The sequence below is a fragment of the Polypterus senegalus genome, chromosome 1 (assembly GCF_016835505.1).
Source record: "Polypterus senegalus isolate Bchr_013 chromosome 1, ASM1683550v1, whole genome shotgun sequence".
NCBI classification, from domain to species: Eukaryota; Metazoa; Chordata; class Cladistia; order Polypteriformes; family Polypteridae; genus Polypterus; species Polypterus senegalus.
In genome coordinates, this window is record NC_053154.1 from 87,040,653 (window position 1) to 87,063,035 (window position 22,383).

General features: G+C 38.0%; 1 protein-coding gene across 2 annotated transcripts in view; it reads left to right on the top strand.

The window, feature by feature from the left end:
- Positions 1-16,643, top strand: part of hjv (hemojuvelin BMP co-receptor) — a 41,638-nt gene extending 24,995 nt beyond the window's left edge. For both annotated transcript variants that reach the window (XM_039752889.1, XM_039752884.1), the window contains exon 4: positions 13,581-16,643. In XM_039752889.1, the coding sequence (XP_039608823.1) occupies positions 13,581-14,186 (606 nt within the window). In that variant the 3' untranslated portion in view covers positions 14,187-16,643. The remainder of the gene's footprint in view (positions 1-13,580) is intronic.
- Positions 16,644-22,383: the final 5,740 nt, after the last annotated feature.

Here is a 22,383-nt window from a genome sequence, read left to right on the forward strand (position 1 = left end):
AGATATATGTACTGTATGTATATCTGTATATTTGAAATATACATACATATACAGTATGTATATATACATACACACTAGATTACATGACTGCGGTGGGTTGGCGCCCAGCCCAGGACTGGTTCTTGCCTTGCGCCTGCGCTCCAGCAGATCCCCGTGACCCTGTGTTCGGATTCAACGGGTTGGAAAATGGATGGGTGGATAGATTACATGACTTGTGCTTTCTAACAAAGAACTTTACATGGTCGTATATAGAAGAAACCTCTGTTTATCTACCAACACTCTGTATCAATAATACTTGGAATTTAAAGGAAAAAAGTAAGTCATGAATAGCAGTGTAATGCAGCTGAAAGATCTACCCAAACATGTTGTAGAACCCACTAAATATGTACAAAAAAGTATCTCTTCATGTATGTAAAATGGTGGTTGTATTATCCTTAGGATATTAAGGTAGCAATAGTAATATAACAACAAACTTGATCTTTGGGAAACACTGATTTTTTTAAATGTAAACCTCATTTTGGCCACTACTGCAGTAGCTAGTTAAAGAAAAATAACTGAAACAGATGACACCAGAATACTGAGTACATTCTTATGTCACCTCTTACAAGTGTAGGTGACACTATAGTGCAATGGTTAGCACTTCTGCTTCATGGCTCCGAGGTTCAAATCTGTTCCCTGGTTGTTGCCTGTGTGTTTTTTCTCCCACTCTGTCAAAGGAGTGCAGGTTAGCTTGACTTGAGATTTCAAACTGACCCCTGGTGGATGTGTGCATGTGTGGGCCATGTGAAATACTGCCGCCTTGTCCAGTGCTGCTCAGACAGGCTCTTCTGTGTCCGTGGATTGGGTTCAGTGGGTCTGAGACTCTGATGTGATATTATTTTATGTTCTTGTAAATGCAGCAGAGTTGAATTATTCAGGTTTTTCCTGCCTATATACAAGTTAGACAACAGATGGTGCTAATAATCTGTGTGTATTTCTTTCTTCTCTCTCTGATAGTACAGTAACAAACATGTAAAACTGCCTTAAAAAATTGCATTACATTGCAAAGGCTGTGAAATTCCATGTCTAAATCCATGTAAGTGTATTTTTTTTTTCTTTACAGAAATTTTATAAAGTACAGGATAGACTGTATTCATGCTCAGATTTGAGCCGAACCAGCTTTGAGGTTCAGTCACTAAAGAGGCACTAGCAGCAGTGGTAACAGTAGAAATATTGTCATGTGTATAAAGTAGAGTGAAATACTTAACTTCCATTTTCAACCATCATACCATACGTTTTTACTCTCCAGCACCATAGGAAACAAAAATTGTTTTTTTTGAATTCAAAGAAAACACAACTTGGTTTCCCTGATGTGCTCCTTACTACTGTTTCTGTGTTCTCATTGCCTGAAACCCTGTGGAAAAAAACATGAGAAATTTAAATAACATGGCCTAAATTTGTTGAGAAAGGGTTACAAAAAATACGCAGAGTGTAACAGGTTAGCAATGGACGTAAGGTTCTAATACTTACTGGAGCTTAAGACTGTAATAGGAAAAGGAAAAGGTGGAGGAGGAGATGAAGGGGAGAAGTGCACACACATTAGTGTTATCTGGAACTAAGAGAAAGTTTAGTGTGTATGCCATTTCTTAAGGTATTGATGCATCACTATCTCTCAAACTGGATTTTCTGCTCTGATAATCACAAAAACATTTTGCTGCTAGTCCCAGGATCTTGATAAGACACTCTCTTCATAGAGTTCATAGTGATATTCTGCAACATTTACCTCAGTAGAATATTCAGGCCCAGGTGTAACTGCACTTAAAGATAACCTGTATGTGAAAACAAGTGTATGGTAAGCTATGTAAGTTGACATTTAAAGATATATCAAAATAAACAGCAGGTACCTTAAAATGCAGTATAGCTTTACAAAATGCACATTTTAAGATATCCACAGTGCATTTTGATATCTCTCAAATGTATTTAAACATAACCCAGATAATATTTTCAGAAAACTCAAATAACTCCTGTGTACTGAAATTGCATTTGAAAATATCTAGTTTATTTTCAGATCACTAAAAATCACATAAAATGTAGTATTCTTTTATTTTAAGATATCTTGAAAGGCAGTTGTGATGCCCCAAAATACTCAAGACATTAAGAAATGTATTTCCGACATATCATTACTTGCAAGAGGCAAAGTCAAAGTATCTGGGAGTGCATTTGAATTATATTTACTGTAAGTGTGTTTTACATAAATGGTATTCAGATATCTTCAAATAGCTTCCTGTGTTTTTAAAAATATTGTAAAATATATGTTAAAGATTTTGAAATACACTTTGAAATATTTAATCTGTAGCAGAATGCCTTTTGAAGATATCAAAAAATGTGAACGGTGTGCTATCTAATTCATTCATCCTTTGAGTAATTTGGTTCCAAATACTTGATCCCTCTTGCTCTTATCTGCTTTTCCAACCCATCATCAAAACTGTTTGGACACGAAATAATGCTGTTTTTCCATTAACAGCAAAACTTTAAATTTATCTGAAACAGACCAATGGCCTGTTTTCAAGTGTTGCACCATTACAAGCCACATACCACTTCTGCATTGACTACATCAAACATAAATAACACAGCTTTGCATATGTCTCCTCATGGAATATATTATTAGAACACTCTAGACAAGAACAGGCCATTCAGCCCAACAAAGCTCACCAGTCCTCTCCACTTAATTCTTCTACAATAACATCAAGTCAAGTTTTGAAACTCATGAACTCATTTTAAAATAACAGTCTTGATCTACTGGACTAATTCCCTTCATAATTTTAAACACTTCAATGTCATCTCTTAATCTTCTTTTGCTTAAACTGAAAAGGCTCAGCTCTTTTAATCTTTCTTCATAATTCACCCCCATACTCCTGGGATCAGTTCAAGGCACTGTCATCAGTAGTTAAGGCCGTGAACTTCAAATCCTGAAATTGTGGGTTTAAATCCTGCTACTGATGCCATGTGACCATGACCAGGTCAACAACAACAACAAAATTTATTTATATAGCATGTTCTGATGCAGCTCAAAGTGCTTTACAAGAAGAAAGAAAAAATAAAAATTAAAAATAAGATTAGGCAACACTAAGTAACAAAGAACAAAATATGGTCTGATGGCCAGGAGGACAGAAAATACAAAAAAAACTCCAAAGGGCTGGAGAAAAAAACAAAATCTGCAGGGGTTCTGAGGCCACGAGGCTACCCAGCCGAAACACTCAACCTGCATTTGCTCCAACTGCAAAGCCAAAAGAAATGTAAAAAATTGTATCATAAATGTTGTCAGTTGCCTTGGATAAAGTAGTGAACTGTAAAAGTAAATTAATCTGCTTAGTCGCTCTTCTCTGGACCTTTTCTAGCGCTGCTATGTCCTTTTTGTAGCTTGGAGACCAAAACTGCACACAAACAGTATACAGTATGAGGCCTCACCAGGGCATGGAAAGTAACTAGAGCCGATTGTTCTTTTGCAGCTTTTATTATTCTTAAGTTTTTATTTTTCTTTGTCATTGTTATTAACTTTGCATGAGGTTTATTTCTGCCGTCCTCTTTGATATCCCACTCATATTCTTAATTTAATTTTGAATTTTCATCAAGCCAAACTACAGGACATATTTAAAACTTAATCTATGATGCAGTTGCAAAAACTTTATCAGATCCAAACAACCAAGTGGTCAGGCCTAGTTACTGCATAATAATTAAGGACAAAATCCCCCAAAAAATGTCTCCAACATCAAAATGGCCTAATTAAAACTACTCCACAGAGTAGGAACCAAACCAGCCAGTCTCACTGTGTCCATTCATTTTCATTAAACACCCTTAATGAGCTACCTACCTATATATATATATATATATATATATATATATATATATATATATATATATATATATATATATATATATATATATATATATATATATATATATATATATATATATATATACAGTATAAAGGCTGCATGGATCAGTGGTATCCGGGGTAAACTTCTCCAGGCAGGTGGTAAGGCTGTCCTCCTGGAATTGCAAGCAATCTTTGGTTCCATTTGGGAGACTGGTATCATCCCAACTGACTAGAATAGAAAACGGGACTTGTCATCCCTATCTGGAAAGGGAAGGGTAATCGTCTGGATTGCAGCAACTACAGGGGGATAACACTGCTCTCGGTGCTGGGTAAGGTCCTTGCTAGGGTCGTCCTCAATAGGATCCGTGATCACTTACTCACCTACCAGCGACCGGAACAGTCTGGTTTTACACCTAAGAAGTCTACCATCGATGGCATCCTAGGACTGAGGGTTCTCAGGCAGCGTAAATGCGAATAGCGGCAGAGTTTCTTTGCAGCCTTTGTCGATTTTCGTAAAGTATTTGACTCAGTTGATTGAGCTGACCTGTGGGACATCCTGAGGGTTCCCCTCGAGGTTGCTGGATATCATGGCTGGCCTGTACACTGGTACTGTGAGTGCTGTGCAGAGTGGAGGCAGAACCTCTGCATTTTTCCCAGTTGATTCTGGGGTTCGTCAGGGGTGTGTTCTTGCTCCTACTCTGTTCAATGCTAATATGTACTCAGTGTTGGGCAAGGTCATGGGGACTGTGGGGCATCTGTTGGTGAAGAAAGATTCACTGATCTTGACTTTGCTGAGTCAATGGAGGCTCTGATTGGGGCTCTCGAGAGACTGAGTGAGGACTCTGAGTGTCTGGACTTGTGAGAGTCCTGGATGTCGAGAGGTTTACTTACCTTGTCAGTGACATTCATGTCTCTGGTGACTCTTCCTATGAAGTCAGTAGATGGATTGGGAGAGCATGGGGGTTCATGAGGTCGCTGGTAAATGGTGTGCGGTGCTCCCGATATCTATGCAAAAGGATGAAGGTCCAAGTCTTTAGAGTCCTGATGCTTCCTGTTAAATGTTTGAGAGACATGGGCACTATCCAGTGACCTGAGACAAAGACTGGACTCCTTTGGTACTGTGTCTCTACGGAAAATCCTTGGGTATTGTTGGTTTGACTTTGTGTTGAATGAGCGGTTGCTCATGGAGTCCCGAATGAGGCCCATTACCTGCATTGTGAGGTAGCATCAGTTATGGCACTATGGCCATGTGGCGCGTTTCCCCGATGGTGATCCGGCTTGTAAGATCCTCATTGTTGGGGACTGAGTGGCTGGACCAGGCCAAAGGGTCGTCCACTTAACACCTGGCTCTGGCAGACAGAGGGTCATTCCTGGAAGGTGGGACTGGACTGCATATCTGCCGGGGGGGTTGCCAACCGGGATCTCGAGTTGTTTCGTCATCTAGTCGGTGCGGCAACGCACTGTACCAGTGCATGCTCCTCAACTTGACTTGACTTGTGTGTATATATACTGTATATATATATATATATAAATATATTTTGTATCATGTTTTTCTGTTTATGTTGCAACATTATATTTGTTTTGTTGCTGCATTTCATATTTTAATATTATAGTTATAGTAAGTAGAAATATGCCTGGCAAGAATAAGGTGAAATTGAAATAGAATTCAATCAATCCACATTAGCTTTGAAAGCATTCCATATTCATACATACTGATTTCTTGTCTTGAAATGTCTGCATAGCCGTTGGGTTACTAAAAACATCTAGAAACAGCTATGCATTTCTTTTAAAGCTTTGTGTTCTTCTTTGTTATACAGCTCACTGCCCCACAACTTTATAACTTTGGTTCTGATGCATATAAAACAAATGGAGCGCCCTCTTGTGGCTGTTGTTATACAAGCCTGAACTAATTCCATAAAAGCTGACTTAATAGCACTGAAAATCTTTAACAAACTTAATAAAGACCAGTTTGTTAGTGTATTTGTTTGGGAATGAAAAAGTTAGAATTTAGATATCATAAACTAAATTATTCATCAACTTTTTTGCTTTTCAATATTTCTACATTATGAGTCTTTAAAAAATATTTAAAAATATTATTATGAGTGTAATAAATCTTCCATTCAAAATGTATCTGTGTATTGAGGGGATTTTCATATCAAGAAACATATGTGGCTACTCATTTTTAGCCTTCAACCTTTGGCAGCAATTACATCATCAAGTCTTTTTGAATATGATGCCACAAGCTTGGCACACCTATCCTTGGCCAGTTTCGCCCATTCCTCTTTGCAGCACCTCTCAAGCTCCATCAGGTTGGATGGGAAGCATCGGTGCACAACCATTTTAAGATCTCTCCAGAGATGTTTAATCGGATTCAAGTTTGTGCTCTGGCTGGGCCACTCAAGGACATTCACAGAGTTGTCCTGAAGCCACTCCTTTGACATCTTGTCTGTGTGCTTAGGGTCATTGTCCTGCTGGAAGATGAACCGTCGCCCCAGTCTGAGGTCAAGAGTGCTCTGGAGCAGGTTTTCATCCAGGATGTCTCTGAACATTGCTGCAGTCATCTTTCCCTTTATCCTGACTAGTCTCCCAGTTCCTGCCACTGAAAAACATCCCCATAGTATGATGCTGCCACCACCATGCTTCACTGTAGAGATGGTATTGGCCTGGTGATAAGTGGTGCCTGGTTTCCTCCAAACGTGATGCCTGGCATTTACATCAAAGAGTTCAATTTTTGTCTCATCAGACAAGAGAATTTTGTTTCTCATGTTCTGAGAGTCTTTCGGGTGTCTTTTGGCAAACTCCAGGCAGGCTGCCATTTGCCTTTTACTAAGGACTGCCTTCTGTCTGGCCACTCTACCATACAGGCCTGATTGGTGGATTGCTGCAGGGATGGTTGTCCTTTTGGAAGGTTCTCCTCTCTCCACAGAGGACCTCTGGAGCTCTGACATAGTGACCATCGGGTTCTTGGTCACCTCCCTGATTAAGGCCCTTCTCCCTCGATCGCTCAGTTTAGATGGCCGGCCAGCTCTGGGAAGAGTCCTGGTGGTTTCAAACTTCTTCCACTTACGGATGATGGGGGCCACTGTGCTCATTGGGACCTTCAAAGCAGCAGACATTTTTCTGTAACCTTCCCCAGATTTGTGCCTCGAGACAATTCTCAAGTCTCAGAAGTCTACAGACAATTCCTTTGACTTAATGCTTGGTTTGTGCTCTGACATGAACTGTCAACTGTGGGACCATATATAGACAGATTTGTGCCTTTCCAAATCATGTCCAATCAACTGAATTTACCACAGGTGGACTCCAATTAAGCTGCAGAAACATCTCAAGGATGATCAGGGGTAACAGGATGCGCCTGAGCTCAATTTGGAGCTTCATGGCAAAGGCTGTGAATACTTATGTACATGTGCTTTCACAATTTTTTTACTAATTATAAATTTGCAAAAATCTCAGGTAAACTCTTTTCATGTTGTCATTATGGGGTGTTGTGTATAGAATTCTGAGGAAAAAAAATGAATTTAATCCATTTTGGAATAAGGCTGTAATATAACAAAATGTGGAAAAAGTGATACGCTGTGAATACTTTCTGGATGCACTGTATATATATATATATATATATATATATATACCGTATAACAACTACAGTATATATAAATATTTCCATAGGTCCATAGGTCTGAATTTCAGTCTGATTTATTTGGGTGGTCACCTACCAGGTAATGCTTATGGTTGGTCGGCCAGTTAGCAAACATCTGCCACGCCCACCCATTTGCAAGAAGCAGATCATAGACATGTTCTAGAGTACACAACATGTGTTTCACCCTATAAATATATATATATATAGTAAATATATATATATATATACAGTATATATGTGTTATTATTTTCATGCTACCACAACAGCATATTTTGTTTTGTTTATGGTTGCCACCATTTTGTGAGTCCTGTCATTGAGTTTTGAGTGCTTTTGAACATCAGAGCATCTGATGTCACAAAGGGAAGGCTTTAAGAACCAGTGTAATAGGTGATTTGTTATCTGTGATTAAGGATGAAAAAGTTTTGTGTGTGTTTCTTTTTAAATTCGGTTTGTTAAAAACATTATTTTACTCCTTTGACTGTGCTTTTTGGTTCTTGGTTTGGCTTTGGCTGCAGGTTTACTGTAGTGTCTTTGGTTACTGACCTGTTTCTGACTACTGACTACAATTCATCTCTTGGACCACTGCATCTATTTTTTATCTTCTCAGCCTTCAGGCACAGTAGATAGGTTTGGTGATCAGATTGGGTAACTACATAGTACTTGTTTTGTCTCCCTTGAGGAAGCAATTCTTTTCATCTACTTATTTATCAGAATGATCACACAGTGTTTTGATGTGTAAGACTACCATTCTTACCTAAAGATTCTTGTTTAAGGCATTACAGTATAAACATCCTGAGCAGTGTCATGTGACTAATTCATTCGCATCATTGATGTCATCTGATAAGATACTTTAAATATGGTGCAGTTTGTAGACTTCATTATCCATCAGTGGTTATTCTCAGCAAAGCCTCCAAAGATTTAGGAATAGTTAGCTCTTGTAAGTCCTACTATTAGGAATTCTGAATTCCTTTTTGTTCCTTGGCTTCGATTTCTGCTCTGCCCTTTGGTTTTGGTTACTTGCACTTCTTGCCTTGTTGGTTCTGACATCTGCCTGATTATGTCCCTGATTCTGGTGTGTTTTTGACATCTCCTGGTTCATTGACCTTTTCATAATAATTTGGAGATGCTGACTCACAACAGCAGCTATGATACATCAATATTTATTTTAAATTAATTCGCAGCAGTTGTTTACTGTCAGCCCACATTTATCTTTACAGTTTGTACATAAATATATTTAACATGTCATAATAACATAACATGCTCAAGCCCACTTAATTCATTTCAGGGTCAGGAGAGAATTTCATATATTTATGGCTAATTGTGAAATTGAGTAAAATATATCATCTGATTATTCAAAACTGACTTTGTATTTTATTTTGAATCTCGTTTAGCTTTGTTACTTATTGTGCTATCCTTACAGCATATTACTGTGCCAAGTGGGGTATTTTGCACTTACTGTATTGTTAAGAGGAGCCAATCTGGAATCTCTTCAAACTTGTAATGATGCCAAGGCATTTTAAAGCACAAAAAAATGATGGCTTTATTGATAACAGAGAAGAGGTGTAAACAAGAATAGGACAAAGAGTACTGTGTATTCTTCTGGCATTCCCATCATAACACACAACCACCTGGTAGCGTCTTCATTTTCTACACTGGCTGAAGAAAAGCTTCTACTTTTGTCATTCTGGGTTGTACTATTTAAAGGTGTCTTTTAGGCTTATGCGTTAGCATCTCTAGAAATACACTGACACTGATCTTTTGATCTCATTCTCTTTGCAGTGAGACCATATTAAAAAGTATAACCCAGGATCAGGATTAATTCTCTATATAAGGTGAAGTTCTAGTACATGAAGCAGCAGCAGCACACACAGCAGCGTGTATTTCTATTAATCGTCACACACCTCTCCCTTGATGTCTTTTACACCTTTCTCCTTTTCCAGAATAAAACATGAATGGATCTAGAAGCCATACCCATTCCATTTCCTACATTTCTCTTCTCTGTACATTCTCCAGAGTTAATAATAAATTTTTTCTATGTTTTCACTACCAGTCAAAAGTTCTGGAACACCTCAGTTTTCCAGTTTTTCTTCAAATGTAATCACCTGAAATGCAATGAATAACCTAAAATGGTGAAAAGGTAAGCAGTGAACTGCCAGAAGTTTAATTTTAAAGATTATGTTTGCAAAAAGTGAAAAAATGGAGATGTCAAAATATTACAAATGGGCCTTTATCAGGGAACAACTAATAGGTTACAACCTACAAATGTACTGCAGCAATTAAAGTAAATTAAGCCATGCAAGTTGAAGCAAACAATTTGCACAGGTGTTCTAACTTCTGTTGATTACTTAAAAACCAGCTCTGTCTGTCTTAAAGCAGAGATGGAACACACCATCTACACACTAGAAAGTTGTATAAATTCCAGAGGCAATGGCATTTAACAAATAAAATGAAACAGAGCATTATTACCCTTCAGAGTGTAGCCCTTTAATTTAGAGAAATTAGCAAAAAAAAAAAAAAAATTAAAGTATCAGTGAGTATGGTGTCCTACACAATCCAAAGGCAATTGGAAACTGTAAGTAATTTTAATAGGAAGGGATCTGGCAGACCCAAAGTCAGAACTCAATCAGAAGACACATTTCTGAGGGTCACCATCTTGCATGATAGGCACCTGACAGCACAACAGCTTCAAACACGGCTTAACAGTGATCAAAATAGCTCAGTTTCTACTATAAAGAGGAGACTTTGTGCTGCAGGATGAGTGGAAGTAAGAAAGCCATTCCTTAAAGGACAAAATAGGGCCTTGAAGTGCCAGCTATGGACTACTGCAGACTTGAAGAAAATCTTATGGACAGATGAATCAAAATTGAAAATCTTTGGTTTATCATGCAGGGTGCTTGTACGCCACTGAGTTGGTGAAAGAATGGCTCCTCAGTTTGTGACACCAACTGTTAAACATGGAGGAGGAAGTGTGATGGTCTGGGGTTCTTTTGCTGGAGGCAGAGGTGGTGACTTGGACAGAGTGACTGGCATTCTGAATCAAAAGGGTTACCACAGTTTGGCTGTTACATCAGCAAAAGGTGGCTACTTTGATAAATCAAAAATTTGAACAAAAATGTGTACACTTTATGATTACTTGAATTATTTTTTAATTCACCATTGTTTATTTGTTCTATGACTTGATTTCATGAAACATTAAGACGTTAAACTGCGTGCATTCCCATAAAAATGGAAAAACCAGAGGTGTTCTAAAACTTTTGACCAGTAGTGTAGTTCTACATGAAATCAAAAAATGTCATTGCACAGCTTACAGGAAGTATAACCTCTCTTGGTTAAATGTGTTTTCCTCTACTTACTCCTCTGAGTTTCCTCCCATATCCCAAATGATACGCAGGTTAAGCAGTGTACTTGCAATTGACCCCATGTGTACAACAGATTCCATGTAATAGAGTAGGCCCCTGTCAGCGGCCGTTTCCTGCCATGTGTTTGATGCTGCCAGAATAGACACTGTCCCCAGCTTTCCCCTTATCTTCCAAATCCTAATTGTATTCAACATATTGCCTTTAGTATTTGACCATATCTTTGCTTAGTGATTATGCTTTTGTTTTCTACCCTTTTTTTTGTTTGAACCTTTTAAATTGTTTTTGTTGACCTTTCTTACTTTCTGACGTGTACTTATTTTTTGATCTGACCTGCTTCTCCCTGATGATGTCTTCATGTCCTCTGGATACCAGATTCACATATAATTTCTTTCTTTAACAGTATTGCCCTTGATCATCATCCTCCTATATGACTCTGTTCACAAAGATGAGTGACCTTTGAGTGCAAAACAGGAGATAAAAACTCAGCTTGGGACAGGCTAATATAGCAATGCAATGACAGTAAGCATCTCCCAAAAGGAAAGGCTGCCTAATTTAGCAATGACGTTTACCCTTTAGCTAGAAAGCAAGTGCTGTTATGATTTTCGTGGTATTTTCATGGCTCATACCACTACAAATGAAACCTTAATTCAAAACTAGGCCTCAAGGCTCCAAATAAGGTTTAGAAACTAAATCAGCTCAGCCCCATCTTGGCCTGCATAGAGAAAAACAAAGATAAGAACTGTTAAAACCATTGGTCCCAAATAAGAAAAGCAATGTTCCTTTTTATTTCAAGGTTTTACTTACAAAAATATTCAAAACAAGGGGTAAGACACCAAAACAATGTGCCTAAAGGTAACCCAAAAACCTCAAACAAAATCAAGTCTGAACCCTAGAGAATTAATAGCTAACTAGAATATGCTAAATCCATACACTTGAATAATCAAAAACACAAGTACAGACAAAAATTTAAAATTTTCAATTAAAAAATGAGCCAAACAAAACCTAATGCCTCAGCACTTGTCCTGACTCTTTTGGAGGATTACCAAAGTTGGTTGGGGGTCCCACAGAGTGTTGGAGGACCTTACCACCTTAGGCCCAACATAAAGAAATCAAGAAACAAAAGAAAAGGAACTAAGAAATACATAAAATCTGCTTTTTTCTCAGTAAAGGAATTGTGTATTATTTTACCGTTTGCTTACCTGTTAATTGGTAAAGACAGTAAAAAGACCAACCTTGCTATTTTTATAAAAATAATTTAAACAAGTGCTCTCTTTCTTCTGGACAATAAAAATACATCTTTCTAAGCTTCTTAATTTATATGCTTGGCTACTTTGAAGGAATAAAAAATGCTGATTGTGAGTAAAGATACTTGATTTTGAATGATTTCTACCTCCATAAATACTAATGCTCTCCAAATATCATTCAAATGATATTCCGAGCATTGAAAAATATACCATGAAACAAACATATCTTATTAAAAAAAATGAACTTTTTTTTTTTTTAAACTGTGTTTTTCACTGAGTCCAATATCTTACGGAAATGGTTTGCATTTAAGAAATCCCAGTTTCAGAAATGGGTTCAGCTCACCTTAATCAATAAAATACACTGATTTCTGTGCCAGAGGACTATTGTGCTGACTAGTGTGACATAATGAATTTAAAAGAGTTAATAAATACATCAAACAGTAATCATTGATAAGCACTAAAAAAACAAAATTTTCAAAATTATTTTTAGGAAATAAAAAAGTTTAAATAAAGAGAAAACATTACAGTCAGAAATAAAACCCTGGCTATTCCATAACAATTAGTTATGCAGTCTTTGCTAGGGTAGCCCATCTGCATCTTCCATCGTTTTTGGGTCTTGCCAGAAGACACACAACTATGTACTACTTCTGACTGAAATTCAGCCTATCAATATTATTTGTCCTTGTCATGCACTAGGAGCTCCAAAGAACATAAATAACAGTAAGTTCAAAATGTACTTCCAAAAATCCCCACTAGAGGAGGATATCATCACCAAGTTGTCAAAAAAATTATTATAGCCACTATGAAGTTCTTTGGAGCACAAAGGCAAAATGGAATTGTCTGAAGCACAAGACAATCTGACTGAACAAAGTTCCAATACAGAATCCAAAAATGTAATCAAAAAGAACAAAACAGAAGGATAAACAGTCCTTTAATCATAAAAAGCACAAATAAACTCACCAGTGACCAGACACATTTGAAATGAACAGCTAGGCACTGTGGAAAACCCTCCAGGTTTATAGGGTAATTCCTGGAGATGATTGACAGGTGGCTCCGCCTCTTGGAGAACTACCCACAAAGAAAGCACATGGAACATAACAAAGGCAGCTTATAGACAAGATCAAACAGAAGGACTAATGCACATAATCAACAAAAGCAACATTAACATAAATAAATGGCAAAAAAGTAACAATAAAGACATGAAATAAGACTTTGAACCCCAGCCAGGGAAGGAGCCCTGGCTGAAAAATGAGAGCCCTTTGGGATTTCAATTGGTTGGTATTTCCTAAATGTAAATTTCAATTCTTCAGTTCTGGAACCCTAATGTTATATAAAGATTTCTTTATTTCATTATTACACACTTGTTCACTGATGTCAGGCATACTCTCTGTTGATTTTATTATAAATTAACTTCTATAAACAATACTTAAAATGTTATACATGTTCCACCCTCTACTACTCCTGCTTTCTCTCTTTAATTTCAGATCACAATTATCTTCAAGGACTTTAAAGAGTGCATAGACCAGCAGATTTACCAAGCCGAGTTAAACAACGTGCCAGCAGCTTTCAGTGATGGGTCCACCAACGGAGGAGAGCGCCGGGGAGGCAATAGCCTGAAAGTTCTGGGACAAGTACCCGGGCAGAGTATTGAGATCCAGGCAGCCTACATTGGGACCACTGTTATTGTGCGCCAGACTGGCTCATTCCTATCCTTCTCAATTCAGATTCCAATGGAAGTGGCTAATACATCCACAGAGGAACAGGACCTCCAGCTGTGCATGGGCGGCTGTCCAACATTAGAGAGGCTCCCTTTCTTTCCTTCCTCATCAGCGCTGCAAGAAGCAAGGATAAAATGTGGGAAAGAATTGCCAAAGGAGGACATTTATTTTCAGGCCTGTGTTTTTGATGTTCTGGCCACAGGAGATATAAATGCCACTGCTGCTGCCACTTTGGCTTTGAAGGATGCTAGAATATTTATCCAGGAGAAGGATAAACTGCACCTTTTACCCAGCCTATCTAGTAAAAATTCCCCAAGTCATATGACATTCTTTTTAATGCTGTTCTTTGTGATGATGTTCAGTATTCTGTAATCTTTTCATCCTCTTATAGCCATCTTTGATTTTCTTCATTGGAGGACATTGTGAATCAGCCTTTGCATTTGTAGCACCTCTGAGAAGTTGAAGAGCATCTCCACTCAAACAAATCAGGACACAAGGCCTTAGGATTATTATGGATGCTTAATTATTAAAAAAAGAAACGTTAAGCGCTTGTAATATTGAACGCTTCCATCAAGCAAAAGTTTGTTCTTTAGATTTCCACTTGATGGTGGGATTTGTGAATAGAACAATGCTTTTATTTTTTTCCCATTTATTTATCTGTAGGTGTGGAGTCATTACCTCTCCAGCATAGTGAAAAACAGATGTTTGTAATATGTAATACTTTATGACACAGCTCATTGCTAGATTAATGTAGAAAAGTTTTAGAATTTCATACTCTTCTGGCAAAGCAGAAAATGAGCTGTTTAATATTTTTCATGTTGTAAAAAAACCAACAATTCCATATAAATATACCTTTTTGTGACACATACAGTACATTTGATTCTACAAAGGGAGTCATGGAACTTGATATAAAGTGAAAGGCATCGGTAACTGTACGAACAAAAAGAATTATTATAGTATAACCATTATAGCAACAGTGCAAATATTATAAAGCACATAAAGGGAAAATACCCATTTTTCCCAATAAATAAGATGCTTCAGATCTCATTGTAATAGAAGTAGCAGCTGGCCTGCTTTTCTCAAAGACTTCCTTCTTCTTTTACCTCCGTTTTTCTTTTTGTAGTCCTCCTGGACAGTGAGTTGTCGCTCATTATCTCCATACGCTGATCTGGTACACCGAGGTTAGTTCATTTTCAAGTCCTTATTAACATCTGAGTTCAGGGTGCACTTCAAACTCTTCTTGCCATTAAGCCACACTGCAACTCTTCTCTCTTGACATTCACATTGAAATGTTTAGACACCTAGGAGTCTTTCTGGATTTCCAGCCAGAAGATCTGCTGCTTCCTCAGCACTGTCATCTACTGTGGGAGGAGAACGTACTGTATAACTGCTTTGTTGAAAGAAATTTGACAAACGAGGGGAGACCACTCAGTCCGTCAAGCTGGTTTGTTTATCTAATAGCTAAGTTGTTCCAACATCTCATCCAGATTCTTCTTAAAGGTTGTCAAGGTTTCTGCTTCAACTACATGACTCGGTAGTTTGTTCCAGAGTCCCAGAGCTCGTTGTGTTTCCTAGCTTCAGCCTTAAGTGCACTTCTCCTAGATTTCCACTGATGTCTTTGAGTATGTGATTCACCCTTAAGATGAAAGAATGGTGCTTACTTTATCAATGCCTTTGAGGATTTTAAAGACCTGGATTAGGTTCCCCCACCGGCTCCTCTGCTCGAGAGTAAACAGGCTTAATTTTTTGAGTCTGTCAGAGTAGGACACATCCTTACCCCACAAATGCATGTCAAAAAGGAGTACCTAGCATTTTTATAGACGAAAGGGGTAAAGCAGTCATTAAACACAGTCAAAAGGGGCATAGTGGCTAATGAATAGATAAAAAAAGAGGAAAAGAAATGATGAAATGAAAAAGAAATGAAGAACAGGAGAGACAAACCTGACAAATACCATGTTGTGTTTTTGTTATTTGCGGTACCACTAATAATTTATGAGAATATATTTACAAATGATTAAAAATACAATACAGATCTTTCTTTAGGTAAAATGAAAGATGCACTAACATATCTTTAGTTCCAATGCAATCAAACCTTCATTCTTTGCTTTTATTTCATATTATGTTCACTTATGAACACTTTAAAATCACTTCCGTTTTTTTGTCCAGTGCCTATTGACTCATCGGTGCAAGAAAACCCCCCACATATACTGTAACATATGTCAAGCTTTCTGGGGCTGCCCTTGTTTTTGGCCCTCCAGTCCTAAAAGAACTCTAACTTGATGCCATTTTTGGACCATCTTTTGTGCAGCAAATTACACCCTTTGGGAGCAGGTTCTGCCGCACCCATCACACACCGAACCACCTGAACTCGGACCCGAGTGTCAACAGCAAAAAATGATCAGAAGAACTTTAAGTTGTGCATGCCACATCAACCAACCCTATGGGTTCATCCCATAATAGGATATGAGGGGGGAAATATTCTCCTTTTCACTAATCTTTGAAAAAATGGGGTTCAATAAAATAGGCATGTGGAGGGTCATTTTGTTATTTCGAGGCTGCTCTTCACATGTGTGATAAAATTTTTGATATTTGATTCTTTACTTGTGGTCCTTGTCCTCTAAGCGCCACTCTGAGAAAGTTAAAAATGAAACATTTCAAACATATCGTATCGTTTTAGACTACTTCAAGGTCAGTGACTATGAAAATTATGTTACTTTTGATTTTTCTGTAACAATCATACAGTCATTATTCAACTCGCTATATACTAACTACAGGGTCACGGGGGTCTGCTGGAGCCAATCCCAGCCAACACAGGGCGCAAGGCAGGAAACAAACCCCAGGCTGTGTGTCAGCACACCACAGGGTGCACACACACACACACCAAGCACACACTAGGGACAATTTAGAATCGCCAATGCACCTAACCTACATGTCTTTGGACATTTAAACTTTAAACATTTAAATTGAAGCATACCTTTTAATGTTTCAAATATCTGGTGCAACTAGTCTTGTTTATTATGCACTTCTACCTCATTAAGTAAATCATTACATTTCTTATGGACACTCTGTATTAGAACAGCTTACACAAATTCAAGCTCTTCTTTTTATGTCAGTCTGATATTCCAACCACCCATTTTCCAACCCACTATATCGTAACTACAGGGTCATGGGGGTCTGCTGGAGCCAATCCCAGCCAACATGGGGCGCAAGGCAGGAAACAAACCCCGGGCATGGCGAGCACACACACACACACACACAAACCAAGCACGCACTAGGGACAATTTATGATCGCCGATGCACCTAACATGCATGTCTTTGGACTGTGGGAGGAAACTGGAGTACCCGGAGGAAACCCACACAGACACGGGGAGAACATGCAAACTCCAATGTTGTCATGAAAGAAACAGCCACAATATACAGTTTTAGTATGTGTTAAACAATAAAATTACATTGAATTAGTTGTTTATAACAAGCAAAAACATTTGTTATTTAATACAGATTAAAAAATATTGCACAGAAAAGTAAATTTAAACAACAATTGCCTGCTTTTATTTGAAATGCTGTCCAGAAATTATTTTGCATGGTGATTTGCTTTGGTGGTATCAAAATCAGCAGTCACAGTAATTACTCTACTAAAATATATAATATTTTCTTCCATTATAGATCTTAGTGTCCTGTGACACTAGAAAAAGGTGGTCTGGCAAAAGGGATTAATGTTATCCATTATGGTTGGGTGAATAACTACAAGGAGAGTCCCGAAAGTGTTGGTGTGCCAGTGGGGTTGCCCCCTTTAATTCTCAAAGTAACTCATAATTAGTACTTGAGGATACAAAATAGAATAATAAAGCAGCCTTCCTGGCTTTGTGGAGAGGTTTGGCTCTTGAAATCGGGTTAGTTATAGGAAGCTTCATCCTTTCACCAAGGTTCAAATGAAATGGTGACATTAGAAGGTGTTGGACTTTTATAGCTGGAAGAGGTGGGATTTTTCTCTTTACACTCTCCACCACCATAGCCTATCGTCTATGGGAGAGAAGCATAAGCTTTAGATTTGTTAAAAATGTCAATCTCTGGTTTTCCACAGATCTTGACATTTTAGGGTCCCCAAATACCAAAAACATTTATATTGATAGGCATGCGTCTGTGTGTGTGTCACAATTTTTTGACGACAGTCTAGAGCTAAAATGGCCGAACGTAAAAATACCAAACTTGAAACTTGAGCCTGTTTTGAGATGATGAGCCAAATTGTGCAAGAGAAACAGGCACTGTAGAAGAACCCCCAAATGCCGAAATTCGGTAATTAATTATGAATTCCTCTCATCAATTACTATCGCAATGGACTATTTTATGATCAGAAAGATCAGTATGAGAGCGGTAAATAATTACTTAAATGTTATGGAATGGTTCAGGTACCTTGGTTCCTAAGGCGCAAAGCCTACAGACGCTCACATCCAGATTTTTTCCTTCAAGGGGCGTCTTCTGCAGAAGATGAGAAAAAAGACAAGGCTGTTATCCACAATAACACAATAACAGGAATCGATTTTTCATTAACAACCTGGTATTTGTTTTACTCAGTTATCAGTCCTTCTTCTTACAAATCGCTAGACTGGGTGCGCATTAAGCAGGACTGTGAATTTTATGTATGTGGCACTAAATTGAAGGTGCAAAACACCAGTCATCTGATCTGAGGATCTATATGAGCACTCATGGCACCAGCCTTCCACTGCAGCAGGGATAATGTCTACACATTACTAACCAACCTGGCTCTGCAACTCTCAGGACAAACCAAAAGATGACCCACCACAGCACAGCATTGGCAGTGTTTGAGTCAAACTGTTTATTGCTTGGACTTGTGATATTATTTGTTACAGTTCTTGATTGATGCTGACAAACAGTGAAGGCTGTGCCCCCCAGTTTGGAAAGGGAGAAGCCACCATATGCAATTTGCATTGGCACATCCTGGTTTTGGGATAGCATGGTGGCACACTAGTATGAACTGCTGCCTCATAGATGCAGTCAGTGTCCTGGTACAAATAAAAAGTCTGGTTACACTTCATGTGGCGTTTGCCTGCTCTCCTCGTGCTTCATCTCTAAAAATGAGCTGATTAGTTTAAGTGATGACTCTGCATTGTCCCTCTTGTAAGTGTGATTATGTATGTAAGTGTGAGCGGGCCCTGCGATGGATTGCCACCCTGTCCAAGACTGGTTTCTAGCTTATGCCCAATGTGTTTGACTTGTGACCCTGCATTTGATTAAACGTGGCTGAAAATGTTATATCTGCATTTTGTACGTAGAGTAATACTAATGATTAATCGCACTTTAATTCAATTTATCATTTAATTCATTCAATACACTTTCACCAGCTTTTGCTTGCATGATAAAAAAAAGGTTAAAGGTTAGCTGACTGTGCATGCATCAGTTTGGGTAAAGTCATGTTTTAAGTCATTAGCAGATGCTATGCATCTCCTTTAGGAATGGCGGTAATGCCAGTAAAGCACAAGATTTCACAAAGAATAACAAGCACTCACCTAACAAATCACTTTTGAGGATTGTGGCTTCAGCCCTGCAGTTGTCCACATAGCACCTTACATTCAAAGCCAACTTCCATTAAAACAAAGTGTGCAAAATGTTAATATATAAAATGTTATTACATTGCTATGAAAATACTGGAATCATTAGAAAAGAAGCCTGCCATATTCTAAAGAAGCTGTTAAATTGTTTATAGATGCTACAGGAACTGCTAATCCTAAAACTGGCTGAAGGATGTTGGATGAAGGAATGAATTAAAAGACGAATATAGTTCTTTTATGGCTTTTGTGACCCTCTTTAAACACCAAAGGCTGGTTACTTATTGTCTCCTTGTCTATGCTTAAGACTTATAAAAAGCACCAATAAATATATTTTTTTATAAAGAATGCTTGTATTAAAGCAAAACAGATTTGAAAAATGGCACATCTGGGTGTCCCTACAAAGGAACAGGTGACAAAGAGCTGCCCTGCATTGACTGTCTCAAACAGGACTCCTTGTTCTTAGAACTGAGCTCACATTTAATCGAGAAGTTCTTGGCTTTGGATATCTTTTTGATTTAACTTTAATAAAATCTGAACTTTATCATTTAATAAACGGTGTACTGTACCTACATTATTTTGTCAATCTATGGTTGATTTAATAAAAGAAGTGAATCTTTTCCAAGAGTCAAGTAGTATCATCATTGAACTGCACAGAACATACCTTCTCTAGCTCACAAAGTGTACAGAAACACTGGGGTCAAAGCAGACTGTCCTGGACCAGGGGACAGTCTGTCTTGCACAAGAATGGTCCTATTTTCCTATTTCCTATCATTTGGTCTGATTCTGGAACTAAAGAGAGGCGTGTACTGTAGATGTAGTGTGAGCAGGTTATAACTGCATTCTAAGAAATCTGGATTAATTAAAGTGAGAATAAATAACTGCATTATAACAAATCTGGATTAAATAAAGTGAGAATAAAAATAAAAAACCAAATATAACTCGACAGCATTTAGTGAGATGTCGGAGCAGCACCTCACAGCTACCCTATGAAAGATTTCTTAAGCTGTATTTCAGTATACAGAACAGCTGCCTCGAAAATGGACTTGTATGCTAGGAAAAGAATGAATGATTAGATATGGCAGTCCTAACCTTTTTTTATTATTTGTACCGCCGCAATTTTTTCCAAAAAAAAAGGAAGCGTTTAGTTCAAAAATGAGCTTCAAATGTGTCTGATTACAGTAAAATGAGGCCCCAACATTAACTAAAATGTTATCGTTTATCTAATTCAATCAGGGGCGGCACGGTGGCACAGTGGTAGCGCTGCTGCCTCGCAGTTAGGAGACCCGGGTTTGCTTCCCGGGTCCTCCCTGCGTGGAGTTTGCATGTTCTCCCCGTGTCTGCGTGGGTTTCCTCCGGGCGCTCCGGTTTCCTCCCACAATCCAAAGACATGCAGGTTAGGTGGACTGGCGATTCTAAATTGGCCCTAGTGGGTTGGCACCCTGCCCAGGATTGGTTCCTGCCTTGTGCCCTGTGTTGGCTGGGATTGGCTCCAGCAGACCCCGTGACCCTGTATTCGGATTCAGCGGGTTAGAAAATGGATGGATGGATAATTCAATCAGCTTTGCAAGTTCATTTTTCTATGATTTATTCTGCCTAATCGTTACAATGTAGGAGAAAATACAGGCACCTGCAGAAAAAGGCACAACTCAAGTAGAACACTCACACAAATTTGTGACATAAAATTTTATGATTAGACAGAAAAACTATCAGATGAGAATGATAAAAGCCTAAATAAAATAACTTAAAATGACACTTAAGAAAAACAAAGGTTTCTCCAAGTTCGGTCAGTGGTTTTAAAACCCCACTAGGTGATGCTTGAGGACAGCACCAAGAAAAAGAATGCAAAGATGTGCAGAAGCCACTAGAGGGCAGCAAACCACCCTTGAGTATTTTCGGATATGAACTGGCAGAACACCGGCTTGAAAAACTACTCTTACTTATCGTTTACCAGAGAAATACAATGTGCTTACCCAATTCATACTAAAAAAATTCATGAAAAAACTGCAGATTGGTTTGGATGATATTGTTCCATATGTATATATATACTGTATTATATAGCTGGTATTTATCTGTCTATATTTTTTCATGAGATAGATAGATCTATATGAAATTCACTATACAGATAGATAGATAGATAGATAGATAGATAGATAGATAGATAGATAGATTGGCCAAAGTAGCAAATCACAGTTAATATTTCAACCTGCCAAAGAATTGGGATAAGAAACAAAAGCGACAGGAATAGAAGTATTATTCACACAGAAACCACTGCAATGTTTTCCATGCTGACTCAACCCACTGCACTACTGCAGTGGTGGAGGGATGTGACTTGTCTTCATTATATTTTATTGGTTTCTTAACTGGCAGGCATTTACAATTCTTTCTTTGTTCTTCAATTAAAACTAAAAGTAACAGACACCTAAGCAGTTTGTTTCCCAGATCCATAGCTCTTCTGCGCCAGTAATTTAGCCCGTCACCCTTGATTACTAATGTGTCCTCTCATGTACTGTGTTGAAGGGGTGTGTGAGTGTGTGTGTGTGTACAGTATATGTACAAGTACAAACTATACACTCACACCTTCATTTGCACATCATCATTTGCACATCTCCTTTAGAATTGCACTAATTTGCAACTCTTTATAATGTACAGTATGTTATTTAACTTATGTTATTTATGGTATTTGTATGTGATGCTGTGTTGTGTTATAAGCAGCCCTAAGACTACCAAGTTAAATTATTTTACAATGGTGAATAAAAGTGATTCCAGTTCTGATTCTAAAACTAAAGTACTGATTACTGTATTAACAGTAAAAAAAAAGACATAGCAAGTCATCAAATGTTTTAGATTTATTAAAGTGAGTGATTAAACTGTATAAGTGAAAATCTGTCAGGTGAAGAGCTAACATGCATATCTTTGGAGATGTGACAGGATGCTGGAGGTCCGTTTGCATTTCTAGGTGGTCCTAGACCAAAAGCAGCTGTGTGCCAGTGACATTAAGCTGA